The sequence below is a fragment of the Euprymna scolopes genome, unplaced genomic scaffold (genome assembly GCF_053919585.1).
Source record: "Euprymna scolopes isolate OS-2025 unplaced genomic scaffold, ASM5391958v1 sca157, whole genome shotgun sequence".
Taxonomy (NCBI): domain Eukaryota; kingdom Metazoa; phylum Mollusca; class Cephalopoda; order Sepiida; family Sepiolidae; genus Euprymna; species Euprymna scolopes.
This window is the reverse complement of record NW_027633166.1, coordinates 59,603-78,454: the sequence shown is the minus strand read 5'-3', so window position 1 is coordinate 78,454 and position 18,852 is coordinate 59,603. Positions and strand designations below refer to the sequence as shown.

At 34.7% G+C, this 18,852-nt stretch overlaps 1 protein-coding gene across 1 annotated transcript; it reads right to left on the bottom strand.

The window, feature by feature from the left end:
• Positions 1-6,384: 6,384 nt before the first annotated feature.
• On the bottom strand, positions 6,385-18,020 carry LOC145273765 (developmentally-regulated GTP-binding protein 1-like; the record flags this gene model as incomplete). The annotated part of the gene is made up of 6 exons (XM_080127104.1): positions 6,385-6,526; positions 8,266-8,378; positions 10,415-10,600; positions 11,860-12,029; positions 14,285-14,354; positions 17,874-18,020. Coding segments are annotated over 6 exons (813 nt in total), but the record flags the coding sequence as incomplete, so codon positions are not given.
• Positions 18,021-18,852: the final 832 nt, after the last annotated feature.

The window sequence follows — 18,852 nt, the reverse complement described above, 5'->3', positions numbered from 1 at the left end:
ATATTCTTTTTCGGCATTTTCTCACAACGAATACGAACATACCTTGTTTCTTCCCTGTTAATGTACCTATTCACAATGCCTCCCAACGGGAAAGAGTTAGACACCAGGGTCGTTTTTTAATGTGGAGAAAAGGTACAAAAATAAAAAAATTGTCTCAGTCGTGAAGGACTGCTCCTCCACCGAAAGAGAACAAGAAATGGAAGCGCATCATCAGAAGAACAGATACTACACTTTGATCTTGGCCAAGAAAATTCGAAATATTGAATTTCAAACGAAACCAATGGTATCTACTTAATTGTCATGTCCCAGTAATGAGCATATCCAAAAATTATGAAAAACGATAGGGTAGAATATTAATTATTAATGAAAATAGGTTTCGAAAATTGAGTTTTGCAAAAAAAAAAAAAAAAAAAAAAAAAAAGGGAGGGGGGATGCGAGTTTTAATTTTAACAAAGGGGAGGTAAATATTTTTCTGAAAATCTGGGCCAATTTAGCAAAACTTAATTTCCCCTAATCGTCTTCAAAAGCTGTTTTCATTAATTACTAGTGAGGGGTACCCGGCGTTGCCCGGGTGTTTTTCGGGGTATGTGAAAAAACCCAGAAAATGTGAAAAATAAACGAAGCCTTCACGACGCACAGTTGGAAAAGTGTTTTAAAAAAAACAGGTGCGCGTTTTTGATTGACGTGATGGCGATAGGTATTCAGCAGTTAGAGTTTTGTGCGGGACAGTTTTGAATGAGGTGAATAAATCGGTTTATTTGTTTTTAAAAACCCGCTCCCTGTTTATTAGGAGGAGCGAAATGAAAGCTACAGTCTGATATGACGAAGTCGACATTGAACAAACGTTACTTAGTTCTCTTGAGACAACTGGCTTTCGGCCTGTGATTAGAGTCAAGTTTCGCTTTTTTTTATACCGAATGTAACGCGTGCCGATGCGGGAAATGTGGAATAATTAACGTTTGAAAGTCAATAAAATTAAATAGACAGGCGAGCTCCATGGGTAACTCTGAGATATTACAATTTATAGATGATATAAAAAGTTTTAAGAAGTTGCGAAATGAGCGCTTCTCTGAAAGAAGCCTTTTGCGGACATCGAGGAAAAGCGTACATACATACACACATACATTTTCGCTTTTATATATATAGATTATCGTTTCGTAATTTTGGTTTGTTGGTTGTTTTTGTTTTACGGCATATCAACCCCTTTTCAGGTCATTTAATGCCAAATCCAATGATTTTGAAGAAAATTTTTTTTTAATAGAATATATTTGCTTTTTTTGTTTTTCAAGTCGGTTTCTATTTAAAACCCATAGTTGGGACCCTAACAGGTACTACCACTCTGGGTCAGAGTGGACCTGGAAGTGATGGCAATTAAAGAGTGGCTCCACACGCTCCAAAACCCACAAGCTGGGGCCTCACCATCAGATATAGTTTAAGGTCATATCCAGGACCATGTAATTTTGGGATATTTTCATTACCGTGACACGACAATTCAGTAGATATCATTGCTTTCGCTTGAAATTCGATATTTCAAATTTCGCTAAAATAACGAAGAAGACAAAAAAAGGCAGTTGTTTGTGTGTGTGTGTGTGCGTCCCATCTTTAAATCAGAAACTACACAGTGTACATTCATGAAGTTTATATTCTTTGTCAGCATTGTCTCACACAGAATACGGACATATCTTGCTTCTTCTTTGTTAGTGTAGTGAAGTTTGAAAATTTGAAATATTGAATTTTAATTGAAACCAATGGTATCTACTGAATTCTCATGTCGGTAATAATTTATGAAAACTTAATTTTCGCTAATTGTCATCGAAAACTGTTTTCTTTAATAATTAATTTTCTACCTTATCGTTTTTCATAATTTTTGGATATGTTCATTACTGTGACGTGACAATTCAGTAGATACCATTGGTTTCGTTTGAAATTCAATATTTCAATGTTAGAATTTCGCTACACTAACCAACTAAGAAACTCAACAAAATCAAACACTCGGTTGAGTTGGGTATTCTTGGGTTCTATTATAACAAGGATTAGTTGCACCACATGCAGAACAACAGGTAACTGGTTGGTTGGTTGTTTTTGTTTTACGGCATATCAACCCTTTTCGGGTTATTTAATGCCGAATCCAAAGATTTTGAAGAAAAATTTTTTTAATAGAATATATTTGTTGTTTTCACGTCGATTTCTATTTAACCCATAACAGGTACTACCACTCCGGGTCAGAGTGGATCTGGGAGCAATGGTAATTAAAGGGTGGCTCCACACTCCCCAAAGCCCATAAGCTGGGGCCTCACCACTGGATATAGTTTAAGGACCCCCATTGAGGGACTTTTACCCTCTGCAGGGGGGCAGTCGGCGTATTCTAATGTCCTACCGACAGGGCCACAGGTAACTGGACTACACTATGTCACACTTTGATGATGGCAAACCATTCCTGTAATGATCGGGTCCCTGTTGATTTTGTGGTGGGAGTTTAGTTCTGTGCAGTTCTAGGAGGTCCAGGCTTCATCTTTCTTAGGCACCCTTACAAAGGAATGCCAACGGGGTTGCTAGGCACTTTTTGCAGGGGCACTGACTTATCAATCACACTTTCTGACCCTGGTGTCGGAGTTCTTGCAGTGGGGGAGAACTAAACATAATTTATAGTGTGTGTGTGTGTGGGGGGGGGGGATATTGTAAAGAAAGTTTTTGATGCAAGGGAAGTAACTCTCGATCAGCAAGAAATTTATAAAGTTGTTCCAAATAGGAATCAGACGCTAAAACCAACCTAACTTGTAGTAAGTGACTAGTGTTTAGTCCGTAGTAGAACCAAGCCAAGCATACAAGGTCCCTCTCCACAAGTGAAAAATTTACTTTCACCATGACTAATGTTTGAGCAAAATTTAAAAAAAAAAAAAAAAAAGTGTGTGGTCATTGAGAAAAGTGCAAAAAAAAAAATTAACAGATGGAACGATTCGGGAGCAATTTTTACCCCTATAATGGACCCTGGAAGAATAACCAGAGTTATTCCGGAAAAGCCATTCTGGCAAAAAATTGATTTTCATCATAACTAATGTTTGAGCAAAATTTCAAAAAGAAAAAATAAAACAAAAAAACAAAACCAAGGTGTAGTGATTGAAAAAAGTGCGAACAAATGAACAGATGACGATTTGGGGCCAATTTTACCCCTTTAATGGCTGCTTGAAGGGCAACGAGAGTTATACCAGAAAATCCATTCCGGCAAAAATTTACTTTCACCATGACTAATGTTTGTGCAAAATTTAGAAAAAAAAAAAAAAAAAAAAATCCATGGTGTGGTTATTGAGAAAAGTGTGAACGGACGAACGGGAATAATTACTAGGTCCAATTTCTTTGTTGGAGGATGAAAAACAAATACACAATCAAATAAAACATAACTAAAACACAAATTACTAAACATAGTTTGTAGTGTAAAAGAAAGGTAGTTTGACATGTTTAGTTGTACCTATTTACAATGCCTCCCCACCGGACAGAGTTAGACACCAGGGTCGTTTTTTAACGTGGAGAAAAGGTACAAAAATAAAACTTGTCTCAGTCGTGAAGGATTTCTCTCCCTCTGAAAGAGAACGAGAAATGGAAGTGCCGCATCTGAAGAACAGATACTACACTTTGATCTTGGCCAAAAGGCCAAGTTTGTAGATATAAAAGAAAGGTGGTGATGCAAGGGAAGTAACTCTTGGTAAGAAATTTATCAAATTGTTCAAGATAGAAGTTGGATGCTAAAACCAACCCAACTTGTAATAAGTGAACAGTGTTGAGTTCGTATTATAAAATTAAATACAAAATCAAATAAAGACTTCATCTTATATGGGGTGGGGGTGGGGGTCAAAAACAAAAATCTGTATAATGTATGTACCCATGACAGAATGAAAAATGTCATATTCCAAAAGTCACATAAACTGATCAAATAGTATTAGTTTTAACTAAGAAAACAACATTTTATGAGGATGTGAGAATGAAGTGTGGCGCTCTACCATCTTTAAAAAATAAAGGGAGATAATTTGAAATTTGAGAGATCAAAATAAGCCTTGTAATGGCTACGATTTGCCATTAATCACTTAAAATTGTAAAAAATAAAATAAAATAAGAAAATAATTTTTTATATAAAAAAGAAAAACTATAACAGCCGTTGCATTGTTGTTGTTATAAAAAAAAAAAATGTTTGATGCTAAAAGTAGATAGTGCATCCTTTGCTCAGATGGACGCAAACCTGGTTAAGATTTGAAAATTTGGTACGTGTACAGTTTTAATGAAGACATTAAAAATGGAAATATTTTAAAAAAATGTTATATTGTACGTACTCGTTATGGAATTGAGTTCTCTGAAAAAAAATTCCACTTAATTTGAACAGGTATTTTTTGGGACAGCGAAAAAACAATTTTTTATGACAATGAGCTGAAGGTAGCCATGTTTGAATTTAAACATGTAGACGGAGGGAGGGAGGGATACGAGAAGATAACTCAGTATAAAGTGCGAACACCTCCCCTCTCCCCATGTTAAATAATAGTTTCTCTTCCTTCCTCGAGGTCTCAAAATCGAAACATGGCTACCTTTTGCTCGGTGTCATAAATTGTTTTTCTGCTGTAAAAAAAAACAAAAAAAAACTACCTAATTAAATTTTTTTTTTATTAACATGCTTAGTGTAGCATTGCAGACATCTTGATAGACAACTTCAAAGAAATGACCAATTTCTGCCTTCAAGTATGTGGATATTTTATAGTTAGACTAGCAAGGGTACTGGGCGTTGCCCAGGTTTTTAGAACAAGCGAAGTAATAACTCTGTTTAAATATTTAAAAAACGAACAAAAACAAAAAAACGTTTTAGGATGAAGGTAGGCTCGAACCCAAAGCCTTGAGGTTAATAGCCTGATGACATAACGACACAGCAAAGACTAACTTTAGATGAGTCGAAAATAAGTGTTTATAAACCCAGGTGGTTTTCTAGGTCAAATCTCATGCCATAGCAGCAGCAGGAGGAGAAGCAGGAGGAGCAGTAGAGAAAAAACGAATTCACATCTCAAATTTTGTTGTAAGATAAAAGTCGTTGAAATAAAAGACTTTTACTACGTCATTTCGTAAGCGTTACATATTATGATCTAGATAGCATATAAAAAGTTATAAGAAATAGTAACCCCCCTCCCACCTGGAATCCCAGCGAAAAAACTTTTGCGTACACACACACATTTTCGCTTTTATATATAAAAGTTAGATAGTCATTTTGTTTTTCATCCTGTTAATTGAACCTGGTTTAGTCACCGATAATCATAGCATTCTGTCAAAAACAATGACAATCTATAATATAAATCTCATCTGTCTGTTTAAATGTATGTATGTATGTTTGTATGTCTACCTAAACACACACACACGGTGCTAGTTGGCCGTTGACCCCGAAAAAGGGTTCATTCGCCCTTTGGTGTGTGTTTGTGTGTATGTGTGTGTTGGGGTGGAGAGGACTCCTGTAAACCGTGGTGAAGGTAACCTTTCTAGGAGAAGCAAATCCCTGATTTAAAAGACCATAAAGCGGGAGACCAGTACCCACATTAAGCTGGTCTGCAGTTTAACTTGTTGCTGGCTATCTTGCTCTTGCTTTTTGCTGGATCTCAACATTTTGAACCGAGAGAGAGACTTTGCTGTCGTACAAAGCTAAGACTCTGTAACATCATCTGTGTATGGATACTCCCTCAGGCATTTGTCTATAAAAGTGGTCCTGTGGCAATGGAAAAATTGTGATGCATGGAGGCTTGAAATTCTGGAAGCGTGTAATAATTGATCTCAATGACCGTCTTCGGTGTCATGCTTGCTTGAGCGTATGAATTCATTAGTAGGACTAAAAGAAAAAGTCATTTTTGGGCTCATTGACTTTAAGTGTCTGAGGGAGTGGCACTCGTCTGACAAGACGTTGCTATCATCATGTCTACCTAAAACTTTCAACAGAGGTGATGGACTTTCACGAGATTGGTATCGTTTTGAAGCTCAACCCTTCGGACGAATTGATTAAGTCGTTTTTCTTTTAATTAAGATTAAACAAATTTTATGAGCAAACAAAAAGAAAAAAAAAAAAAAGGAATTGTCTCGCATCGCCAACTTGAAGAAACAAGGGTAGATAACTCCACAATAATTCAAACTCGTGAGATCAGTTTTGTAATGCCTAAAATTCACCATTAATTGCTTAAAAAATTATTTTTTTTATAAAAATAAAACCATTAAACCAATTTACATGATTTTTGGAACATGATCTTTTTGTTCCATCACGGATGCATCACATCATAAGAATTTTTCTGTATTTTTTGTCTTTTAACATAGGGGAAAATTTTGCACAAGAACTTAAAAATTTTGTCAAGTCTGAAAATGAAACATAACCAAATAAAAGAGTAACACTTACTGCTTGAATTCACGCATAATATTCCGATGTATTTTATCGCAAAAGTCCTCAACGCTGCTATGGCCTTCTTTCAGTACGACGGGCGCGCTGTAATCTGGTAGTTGACCCTTTGGTTTTGTGTAACTAGAAATTTAAACAATAAAAATTATGACAAGAAATTGAAGTTGGAAGATAAAAAAAAATGTTCTGTTATGTAAAAAGAAGAATCGAAGAAATTATTATGAGATGCTATAATATGGTTCGTACAGATTTGCAATGTCCATTTTCAAGGCTTTTCAAAGTTCCTCAAGGCTTTCTCCTCACAAAATTCAAGTTTTCAAAACAAACTTTGGGGTTTATTTTTTGGACGAACATAAGTGTCTAATAAAGCGGTAAAATAGTGCTGGAGTTTATACAGGTTTTCAAAGTCCGTTTACAAAGTTTTTCAAGGCTTTCTCTAGACAAACAGTTTTCAGAACAAAATTCAATTTACAATCGACAACAATTTGAAGCAGTGGTAAAAAAATCAAATATATAACAAATAAAAGTTGCTTTAAAATCCACTTGCATAATTCTCTCTGATGTTCTGATTATATGCGAAGGTGGCCAACATGGCCCATCCTGGCTTTGAACCGCCTTTCTCAGTGGGGGCAGGCTGTTCTATTTTCACCTGGAGGATTAGCTTGCGAGCGTTCTTCTCTCTGATGACACTCAAATACATTTTTTTTTTACTTTTGAAATCACAACTCTATAATAATATGAAATCTGGACCAAATAAAATATCATACTTAAGTGTATTTTACGATTGGGCAAATTGTTTTGAAATTTAAGCTTTGTTTTACAACAAGACAGAGGTACGAAAAAGTGGTAAACAAACAAATATGCAACAAATAAATGTTACCAAAGGCAAGATAAGTTACTCAAGATTAGTTTTTGGCGTTTTAACTGATTTTAAAATTTGTTTTAAGTGTGAAACGTAAGTTGTGCTGAGCGCTTCAGTTGAAAAGAAACCAACATAGCGACAGGATGTTCTTTGGTGTCCTGTTAATTTGTCCAAAAACCGATAAAAAAAAAAAAAACAAGCAAAAGGAAAAAAAAAAAAAGCTGACATATCCCCTGAATAAATGTTACAATGTCACTGTGACATTTATTTGGTGGATTTCTGCCAGTATCAATTTTTGGGGGCAGTTTTTGACCAATTAACGAGATTCTAAAAGCAACAACATCCTGGCGTCATATTGGTTTTCGTTTCAACTGAATCAGCACAATTTACGTTTCACGCTTAAAACAAATTGAGAAAAGTGCAAGCAAATGAATGAACTTTTTATATATACTCCCTAGATTATAATATCTACGATTTACGAAACAAGGTTGCGTCTATCTTTTATTTGAGTGACTTTTGCACACTATTTTCACGGTATTTCTTATTCTCCACGTGTTTGTTTAGCTTTTCCGTATATGAGGGAAACTGAATCTGTATACAAACGAATCTCCCTGGCACTCGAGCTTTGATCAATGCGGGCAAAACCCGTCATATCAGGCAATTGCTATTCATTTGGACACTCCCCTTTTTTATGGGGAGCTGGTTTTCCCCAACATCTCGGGGAAACTGGCTTGCAGCCAAAGTTAAGTGCGGGATTTCATTCCCGTATGGCGTGATGTTTGACCTCATTAAATTCACACACCTGTCACTTAAATTTTTAATCGTTTAATTTCAACCATTCTCATTGCCGCTTCCCTCGTAGCGTCGCAGTAAGTTATCAGGCTATTCGCCTCAAGGTTCGAGCCTACCTGCCTCTCAAAACTTTTTTTTTCTTTTACACCTCCAAACACCTGGGCAATGCCGGGTATTCACGTTAGTTTATATAAAAGAAATTACTTACATCCTAACGAGCTGCAAATAATCCCAAAGTTTTTCCAAAAGGTCATCAAAGTTCCATTTATGATGAGCGGACAGCGGAACACAATGTGGGATCCGGTAAATAATATCCAGTTCCTGGCAACAGATGAAATGAAACGAAACAATTAAGGGGCACAACTATAACAACAATCATACAACTATATTGTCCTTTTGACTACTCTACACTCTTTAACCCTTATCCTTGAGTGGCCTATCGGCCTTGATAAGTGGTGACGTCTATGAAAAAAAAAAAAAAACTTTATTGGGATTTTAGGGATTTATAGCACATAAACCTTGAAGGTCATTTGGTGCTTGTACAGCCGACAGAACAATTTTTTTTATATCGTTTTCGACATACTTCATTGCCATGCTGAAAATAGTAATATATCCAAAAATTACGAAAAATCAGAGTATAAGTATATTTATAATTAAAAGTAATTTATACGGAAAATGGGGTAAAATTGCATTTTTCTTAGACTTTATTGAGTAGATTGTAAGCATAAGGCACAGAGGCTGTTCTTGGTCTTCAGGCCAGGAGCGGAAAAGGAAGTAATCAGTTTTGGTCAATGTGGGGGGCAACCCTTCATATCAGACAATTGCTAATTTTGGATCCTTCCAGAGTGCCCCCTTGGGGGAGCTGGTTTTTCCTCCCCACATTAAAAAAAACGCCTCGTGCCTAATTTTCTCAGTGGGGAAGCAAATAAATAAAAAGCATCTAAATGCAGGGGACATAACTCCGAAAGGAATATTTTAGATTATTTGTGTTATGGCTGCAATATTCGTTCCTATTTACAGTGCCTCCCCACGAACAGATACTACACTGTGATCTTGTCTTGAAGGCCAAGTACGGTGTATCTGCAATATTTGTTACCTATAGCGATAGACTATTTATTTTTTTACTAAAAACACAATAGCAGTTGTTCTACTACATAAATTTTCATAATTTTTGGATATATTACTATTTTAGACATAACAATTAAGTATGAATATTGTCTTTGCTTAAAACGATATATTTAAAAAATCGATTTGTCGGCTGTCAAGCACCGGTCATTTTGCGCTATGTATTTATATCATTTAAATAATTATTTAAATAATTTAGAACACTAAATAATCTGTATACCTAAAACAACACATGAACCTTCCTGGTCATTTCTTGCCGACAGATTGATTTTTTTTTAAAGCAAAAACAATTATGACATACGTAATTGTTATGCTGAAAATTGTAATATATCCAAAAATTACGTCATAATCACGTTCACACATCGGTTCCTGTAAGCAACGTTGAACCTGGTCAAGGTGCTGTTTTAGTCTCTACTTCAATCCCACATATAAGACCTTGGTCAATGTAGGGGCAACCCTTCATACCAATTGTCACTATCCAGCTCCCCTACTCCCCGGGGACTTGGTCGCCATTTCCCCTACACTCCTCACTTTAAAAATCGGCCTCGTGCCTAATTTGCTCAGTGGGGGAGCAAATATATACCTCAAAGTGTAGTATCTGTTCTTCAGATGCTGCACTTCCATTTCTTGTTCTCTTTCGGTGGAGGAGAAGTCCTTCACGACTGAGACAGTTTTTATTTTTGTACCTTTTCTCCACGTTAAAAAAACGACCCTGGTGTCTAACTCTGTCCCGTGGGGAGGCATAGTAAATAGGTACACACACAGACACAGCGACGAACGGACTTGGCGACGTTAAAAAAACGACCCTGGTGCTAACACTGTCCCGTGGGGAGGCATTGTAAATAGGTACAATTTGTCACTGTGAAGAGGGAGACAACTCTCGTTTACTAAAAGATTTGTCCATTTTTTTTTCATCTCATAATTTAGGACACAATATTTTTTTTTTTTAAATCAAAACATTAAAAGAAGAAAGCTGCGACAAATTTTTATTTTAATCTAACAAAGTTGATAACACTAATACAAAATTACTTAATTTTACATAGATAACGTTCAAATTTGATCTCGAATAAAGTTCAGTTTAAGTAGTAATCGAACTGTGTTCCTTTTTCTTTTTAAAAATAAAGGAACAAAAAAAATAAAAATAAAGAAACAAAAACAAAAAAATAAAGAACAAAAAAAATTTAAAAATAAACGAACAAAAAATTTTTTTAAAAGATGGCCGATAATGTTACCTCGACTGAAATCTGATCAATTTTGTTGAGAATGTAGATGCAAGGAATGTAAACTCTGTTTCCTTCCACAACATCAATAAGGTCTTCGGCAGTGGCATCGTAGCGCAAGACAATATCTGCATTGTGGATGCGGTATTCTCCTAGGATCGTCTTCACAGTATCCAAATCCAATTCAGATTGGGACGTCTGGAAAGAAGATGAAAACGGAAATGATCAGGTTGAAACGAGCAATTAAAAGAAGGAAAAATTAAGGAAAAAAAAAAATGGGGAAAAAGAAAAAAAAAAGAAAAGAAAGCGGAAAAGAAAAAAAAACAGAAAAGACAAAAGAAAAAACTGAAAAGAAAAGAAAGAAAAACGGAAAAGAAAGAAAAACAGAAAAGAAAGAAAATAGGAAAAAAAGGATAAAAAAAGGAAAAAAAATAAAGGAAAAAGGAAAACAGAATAAAAAAGGTAAAAAGGAAAAATAAAGCAAAAAAAGGAAAAATAAAGGAAAAAGGGGCAAAAAAAGGAAAAGAGGGGAAAGGAAAAAAAAAGGAAAAAAAAGGAAAAATAAAGAAAAAAAAGGAAAAATAATAAAAAGGAGAAATAAAGGAAAAAAAGGGGGAAATAAAGGAAAAAAAAGGGAAACAAAAAAAAAGGAAAACAAAAACAAATCAAAGCAAAGAAACTTTTTCCATGCAAAATACGATCAACACAAGAAATGCCCTTTTTTCAACGCTTTTTTACAATTTGTCATTGTTCTGAGGGAGACAACTCTGTTCTACTAAGAGATTCATTCATTTTTTTTCATCCCGTAATTTAGAACGCTAATAATTCTGTCAATAAGTTTTCACAAGCAGTTTACAAAAAACATACTTGGAGAGAGGGGGGCACCACAACACTTCACCCCCCCCCTCCATAATGTAAACAGAATCTTTATGAAATACGAAACGGTTTTTCTGCTCAGTTAATGTCGGCGCGTTACTTACAGAAAAACGGTTAATTAAACTGCAGAAGCACCCGACTAAAAATCTATACAAGTTCTATAATTAAATACCCTTCCGCCAAGAAAAGGAACGAAAAACATAAAAGTATGTTTCTGTAAAAAATACTGCGAGCATTATTAGCGTCCTAGATAATGAGATGAAAAAAATGAACGAATCTCTTTGTAAAAGAGAGTTGTCTCCCTCAGAACAATGACAAATTGTAAAAAAGCGGCGTGAAAAGGGCATCACCTACTAGATTTCGAATGACAAATTGTAAAACAGCAGTCTTTTCTTCCCTGTACGTTGTGAGTCTGTTCCTACTCTATCATTATTTTCATGGCAAGTGCTCGCCTGAGCTTCAATCTATGATCCCCCTCCCTAGCCAAACTTTCACAAGAAACCCTTGTCTAGCTATAAGCTGGTTCTTACGACTCTTAGTGATAGCCAACAGACGGACAAGTAATAATGAAAGGTTCTTACCGTTGAAGTGAGATTAATTCCTCCTTTATCTTTCCGTCGGAAGTGAATGTTTGGTGGTGTTTTGTTGAGTCGGATACCAAATCCTTCCAATTCATATTCTATAAGTTTTTTATGCTGCAACGGCTTCAAGACATCGAGCACGATAAAGATAAGACTGCACGTACGAGCAACTGAAAAGCAGATAAACCGAATAATACCCATCAAAAACAAAATTTAAACCGCATTATCAGAATAGCCATGAGAGTACCTGGTCTTCAAATATGGCTAAGACAAATATACACAAACTTTTATTTTCTTTATCCAATGAAACCTGGTCTCACTTTTTTTATTTTTACCGGGGTGGGGGTTGGGTGTACGCCCAGCTTTTGCCCTGTCGTAAAATACGCTTAAATATGATATTTTAATTTGTCCAGATTTTGTATATATTTTTATAGAGTCGTGATTTCAAAAGTAAAGAAAAAATATTTGGGTGCCATCAGCTAGAATTGAAACCAAAAGCAAAACTGTAGCATTCAAAGCTGGTGATGTTACCACATTACCAACGTGACATGCATATGAACTGATCTGTATATCTATAAAAGTGAACGTGTCTGTGTGTCTGTCTGTCTGTGTACATTTCCCTATGCAATAACTCTGTCAATTTTAAGTCTACAGACTCGAAATTTGATATACAGGGTACTGAGATTTGGGAAAATCTTTATGATCAGTTTTCGGACAGAAATTTGGCTGTTAAGGGATCAAAGTTCAACAATTTGACCTTTGAGATCTCTACTAAACTCCTCTGGCAATTTTGGGTCTAAACACTTGAAATTTTAGATATAGGTTCCTTCGACATGGATCTAACTTAATAACTTGATTTGAGCTCAAAACAATAAATTTTAAGGGGTCAAAGTTAACAAAAATTGACCATTTTTTCTTTTTTTGCTCAACATACACCTCGAAACACCCGGGCAACGCTGGGCTGAAATGCTAGTTAAAATTAAAAAATAAACTAAGGGACAGGCAATTCTGGGAAAGAAGCTTTGTTCATGGAATCTGCATTTAGATTTAGGCACAGATAGAGAGTGGGGGAAATCGTATATAGTGGTTGAAGCTAGTCAAGTGTTTTTTTTGTGAAAGTTTGGCAAGGCGGGGAGGAGGGAGCCATAGATTGGAGTTCAGTCGAGCACTTGCAATGAAAATAAGGATAGAACAGAGACAAGCTCGCAACGTCCTTTATATAATGCATGGTATTAGCTACACAAACTCAAACGTTAACTCCAAAAGCTTAAAAAAAAACAAGTGAAGCATGCATGGTCCCCCGTGAATGCACAGTGAACGAGGCATAAAAAATGACTAAGTTCAGCATTTGCCCCCTCTCCCCCATTTTGCCCCAAAAGTCTCCAGGGAACGTCAAATCCTAGTGAAAATGAACTGTGAAGTTTTAGGCTTCAACAAATGTAAATTTGAGTTCTGCACCATGCAAAAAAAAAGAAATGACCAAGTCCATCACTTGCCCCTCCCCCATTTAGCCCCAAAAGTCCCCAAGACCATAACATATTTAAATTTGAGTTCAGCACCATGCAAAACTGCTAAGTAGGCATACACAGAAAATTTTGGACAAATATGGTAAAATAGTCCCAAAAGTGGACTGTTTTTATTAGCCCTAAAAGAGCCCCTGGGTCACATCCAAGAGTTATTGCGAAGTACAGACAAACAAAATTATACAGAAATCAGTTCGTTACAACTTTTAAGAAAGTTTTATAAAAATCAAAGGCAATAATAATAAGCACAAAAGTGTCAATTTTAGCCATTTTGACCCGAAAGGCTCCCCTAGGGAGGGGAGCAACCGGAGTTTTCCCCAAAAATCTGTTCTGTTACTTTTTTATTCATGTCATGTTTAATGTTTGTGCAAAATTTCAAAAAATTCCAAGGCGTAGTTATTGCGGGGACCAATAAAAGGGACGATTGTTTATATTGATTGGATTATTGTTCTCATCTTGAGTTTTTATTGTGTAACGTTCTTTGACCATCTTCATGTTGGTTGTTGTTTCGAAAAAAAAAAAAAAGAAATAATTACTAAGAAGACTATGCTTAGATTTTAATAACATTTGGGAGCCTCTAATTATAGAAAAAGAGCAAACATTGTACACCCTTAAAAATTTGGTGATGGAGGAGAGATAATCCCCTATTGAGTTTGACTAGAGTTGCCTTCCCTTTGTCAACCAATTTTTACACAAATTCGAAACTATAACCATAAAATAGAGACTAACTCACAGCATACGAAAAGCATATACGGAGTAACTTTTCTCTTTTCTTTTCCAAACAACAACCAGCATGCCCGAAGACGGTCGAAGGCCAATCCGACAGGAACGCTGCACAAATAACACTCAGGATGAGAACAATAGTCCGATCAATACAAGTAATATAAATTAAAGGGACTTACCAGCAATGACCTGTTTACCCCGACCTTTACCGTCTTTGGCTCCTTCAATAATACCAGGCAAATCAAGAAGCTGAAATGGAGAGAAAATAAACGGTAAATCCAGCAAAGAATAAAAGTGAACAATTATATATTACTTGGAGGAGAGACTTTGCCCGGTCGTAAAATACGCTTAAATATATTTTAATTTGTCCAGATTTCATATATTATAGAGTCATGATTTCAAAAGAAGAGTCTTATATTATTATAGTGTCATATATTATTATAGAGTCATATATTATTATAGAGTCATGATTTCAAAAGAAGAGTCTTATATTATTATAGTGTCATATATTATTATAGAGTCATGATTTCAAAAGAAGAGCCTTATATTATTATAGTGTCATATATTATTATAGAGTCATATATTATTATAGAGTCATGATTTCAAAAGAAGAGTCTTATATTATTATAGTGTCATATATTATTATAGAGTCATATATTATAATAGAGTCATGATTTCAAAAGAAGAGTTATATTATTATAGTGTCATATATTATTATAGAGTCATATATTATAATAGAGTCATGATTTCAAAAGAAGAGTCTTATATTATTATAGTGTCATATATTATTATAGAGTCATATATTATTATAGAGTCATGATTTCAAAAGAAGAGTCTTATATTAGTATAGTGTCATATATTATTATAGAGACATATATTATTATAGAGTCATGATTTCAAAAGAAGAGTCTTATATTATTATAGTGTCATATATTATTATAGAGTCATATATTATAATAGAGTCATGATTTCAAAAGAAGAGTCTTATATTATTATAGTGTCATATATTATTATAGAGTCATATATTATAATAGAGTCATGATTTCAAAAGAAGAGTCTTATATTATTATAGTGTCATATATTATTATAGAGTCATATATTATAATAGAGTCATGATTTCAAAAGAAGAGTCTTATATTATTATAGTGTCATATATTATTATAGAGTCATGATTTCAAAAGAAGAGCCTTATATTATTATAGTGTCATATATTATTATAGAGTCATATATTATTATAGAGTCATGATTTCAAAAGAAGAGTCTTATATTATTATAGTGTCATATATTATTATAGAGTCATATATTATAATAGAGTCATGATTTCAAAAGAAGAGTTATATTATTATAGTGTCATATATTATTATAGAGTCATATATTATAATAGAGTCATGATTTCAAAAGAAGAGTCTTATATTATTATAGTGTCATATATTATTATAGAGTCATGATTTCAAAAGAAGAGTCTTATATTAGTATAGTGTCATATATTATTATAGAGACATATATTATTATAGAGTCATGATTTCAAAAGAGTTTTATATTATTATAGTGTCATATATTATTATAGAGTCATATATTATAATAGAGTCATGATTTCAAAAGAAGAGTCTTATATTATTATAGTGTCATATATTATTATAGAGTCATATATTATAATAGAGTCATGATTTCAAAAAGAGACTTATATTATTATAGAGTCATGATTTCAAAAGAAGAGTCTTATATTATTATAGTGTCATATTTTATTATAGAGTCATGATTTCAAAAGAAGAGTCTTATATTATTATAGTGTCATATATTATTATAGAGTCATATATTATAATAGAGTCATGATTTCAAAAGAAGAGTCTTATATTAATATAGTGTCATATATTATTATAGTGTCATATATTATTATAGAGTCATGATTTCAAAAGAAGTTTTATATTATTATAGTGTCATATATTATTATAGTGTCATATATTATTATAGAGTCATGATTTCAAAAGAAGAGTCTTATATTATTATAGTGTCATATATTATTATAGAGTCATATATTATAATAGAGTCATGATTTCAAAAGAAGAGTCTTATATTATTATAGTGCCACTTTGAAGTAGGGGGCTATTTGTTTGGGGTGAAAATTGAATTATAAAAAATAAAAAATTGCACAGAGTGGCATTAAAATTGGTGCGCAGGTTGTTGTCACCAGAATAAAAGGTCCTCTGTGTTCACGTTGCACAGGACCTTGTATGATATTATTTCTATTTACTTTCCTCGTTTACTGTGAAAATGAGATAAACGCCACCCCTGTCACAGGATCATAGGTAAACTAAACCTGGGTTTGTTGTAGACGCATACACTAAAATATGAAACATGGTAATATGTTAAAGATTGTCTTTGCGTCCTTTACTTATTTATTTGTTTAATTGTTTAATTTACGATTCTTTTTACTTTAAATTTTTTGTGTTCTTACATACGTGTTCTTACTTATATGTGTGTGTGTGCATTCTATTCTTACCCAGTTTCTTGCACAGGACCTTCTGGATACTGCAAACACTGATTCTGAATTTCTGAACACTATAACTGGAGATGAATCATGGATGTACGGGAACGACCCAGTGTTAAAGATTTCGCGTTTGCGTCCTTCTTATTTTATTTATTTACTTCTTTTACTTATTAAACGTTAATTTAACGATTCTTCTTACTTTATGGTAAAGTCTGCGTGTTCTTATTAATACGTGTTCTTATCTATATTGGTGTGTGTGTGTGTGTGTGTGTGTGTGTGTGTGTTCTATTCGTACACAGTTTCTTGCCTTGAAGGGTCTCGACATGTATGCGCAAATATATAATGTGTACATACCTGCTTGCCTTGTCCAGCGGATGATATCTTCTTGTCACTGGCTCCATCTCATGGGGAGCGGTACTTACTGCTGCAGATGCATCGATAACACAAGACGGATTGAAGCTTCAATTTGTTTCATTAAAAAGGCAAGTCTATGTCTCGAACCAATGGTTGTCAGAGGAGAGACCCTAATGTCACGTCTGCTTCATCTGCAGTCCAAAACCAACTCTAACCCATGGTCGCCAACCGGAAACCTACGACCACAATTCCTGTTACCCCTAATTTCCGGTGCATCTAACTAAGTTGACAAAAGGTAACTTGAGTTTGACGACTGTCAAATCTAACCTTCTGTGACCCCACTAAACTGGCTGGTGGGAATTGAAAATATATCTACATAACTTGCTATTTCTACAACTACCTGGATAGCATTTAAGCTAGGATTACAAATCCTACAGACGTTGAAATGGATTGGTTGTTTTTGTTTTACGGCATGTCAACCCTTTTCAGGTTATTTAATGCCAAATCCAGTGATTTTGAAGGAAAGTTTTTTTATAGAATATATTTGTTTCTATTTAACCCATAGTTGGGACCCCAACAGGTACTACCACTCTGGGTCAGAGTGGACCTGGGAGCAATGGCAATTAAAGGGTGGCTCCACACTCCCCAAAGCCCGCAAGCTGGGGCCTCACCATCGGATATAGTTTAAGGTCATGTCCAGGACCCGTTGCAATGGAATACTTTGAATAATTGCAAGGTCGAATACTTTTAGACAGGCCTCGTAGAAATAAATGAAATAGTAAACTAATGCCCCTTTTGTATATATTAATCGAATTGTGAACAGACAGACAGACAGGACTACAAATTTATATATATAGATTAATTTTTCAAGTATTTCTAGCATCATCAGCGAACTTGTGAACGGAAATGATGGGAAGCTGACTCACCTGAATTTTAGCTCCCTTGTACCTGATCACACCCGGAACTGTGGTCAACGTGGTGAACTCATAGGCGGCCACCTCGGAATAGACTCCGGCCAAATTGCTAAGGAGAGTTGATTTGCCCACCGATGGGAAACCTGGAATGAATACCAACACGCGTCAATTTTTAGTCAACTTTTGGGAAAGAAATCTATACGAAAGAGCCATATTTCTGTCTATCCGGCTCGCATCGTTTATTTTATACTAGTGATATGATATTTTAATTTGTCCAAATTTTATATATATTATTATAGAGTCGTGATTTCAAAAGTAAAAAAAAAAAAATATTTGGGTTCCATCAGCTAGAATCGAAACCAAAAGCAAAACTGTAGTATTCAAAGCTGGTGATGTTACCACAGGACTAACTTAAATATATTTTAATTCGTCCAAATTTTATATATATATTATTATAGAGTCGTGAACTCATAGGCGGCCACCTCGGAATAGACTCCGGCCAAATTGCTAAGGAGAGTTGATTTGCCCACCGATGGGAAACCTGGAATGAATACCAACACGCGTCAATTTTTAGTCAACTTTTGGGAAAGAAATCTATACGAAAGAGCCATATTTCTGTCTATCTGGCTCGCATCGTTTATTTTATACTAGTGGGGTGGGGTGGGGGGTGCCTGGGTGTAAAATACACTTAAATATGATATTTTAATTTATCCAGATTCTGTATATACTATTATATATGTATACATAATTATAGAGTCGTGATTTCAAAAGTAAAAATAAAATAAAAATTAGGGTGCCCTCAGTTAGAATCGAAACTGAAAGCTGGTGATGTTACCACTATCATCTCATCTCCGTCATCTTTCAGGACGCTTCACCACTGAATCTACACGACTTCTCCAGTTCTCTCGATCTCGCATGATAGTTTGCAGGTGGCAAACACTTTCCAATCCGGTGTCCTATAACAGGTTATCAATATAGGTTATTCTTCTTC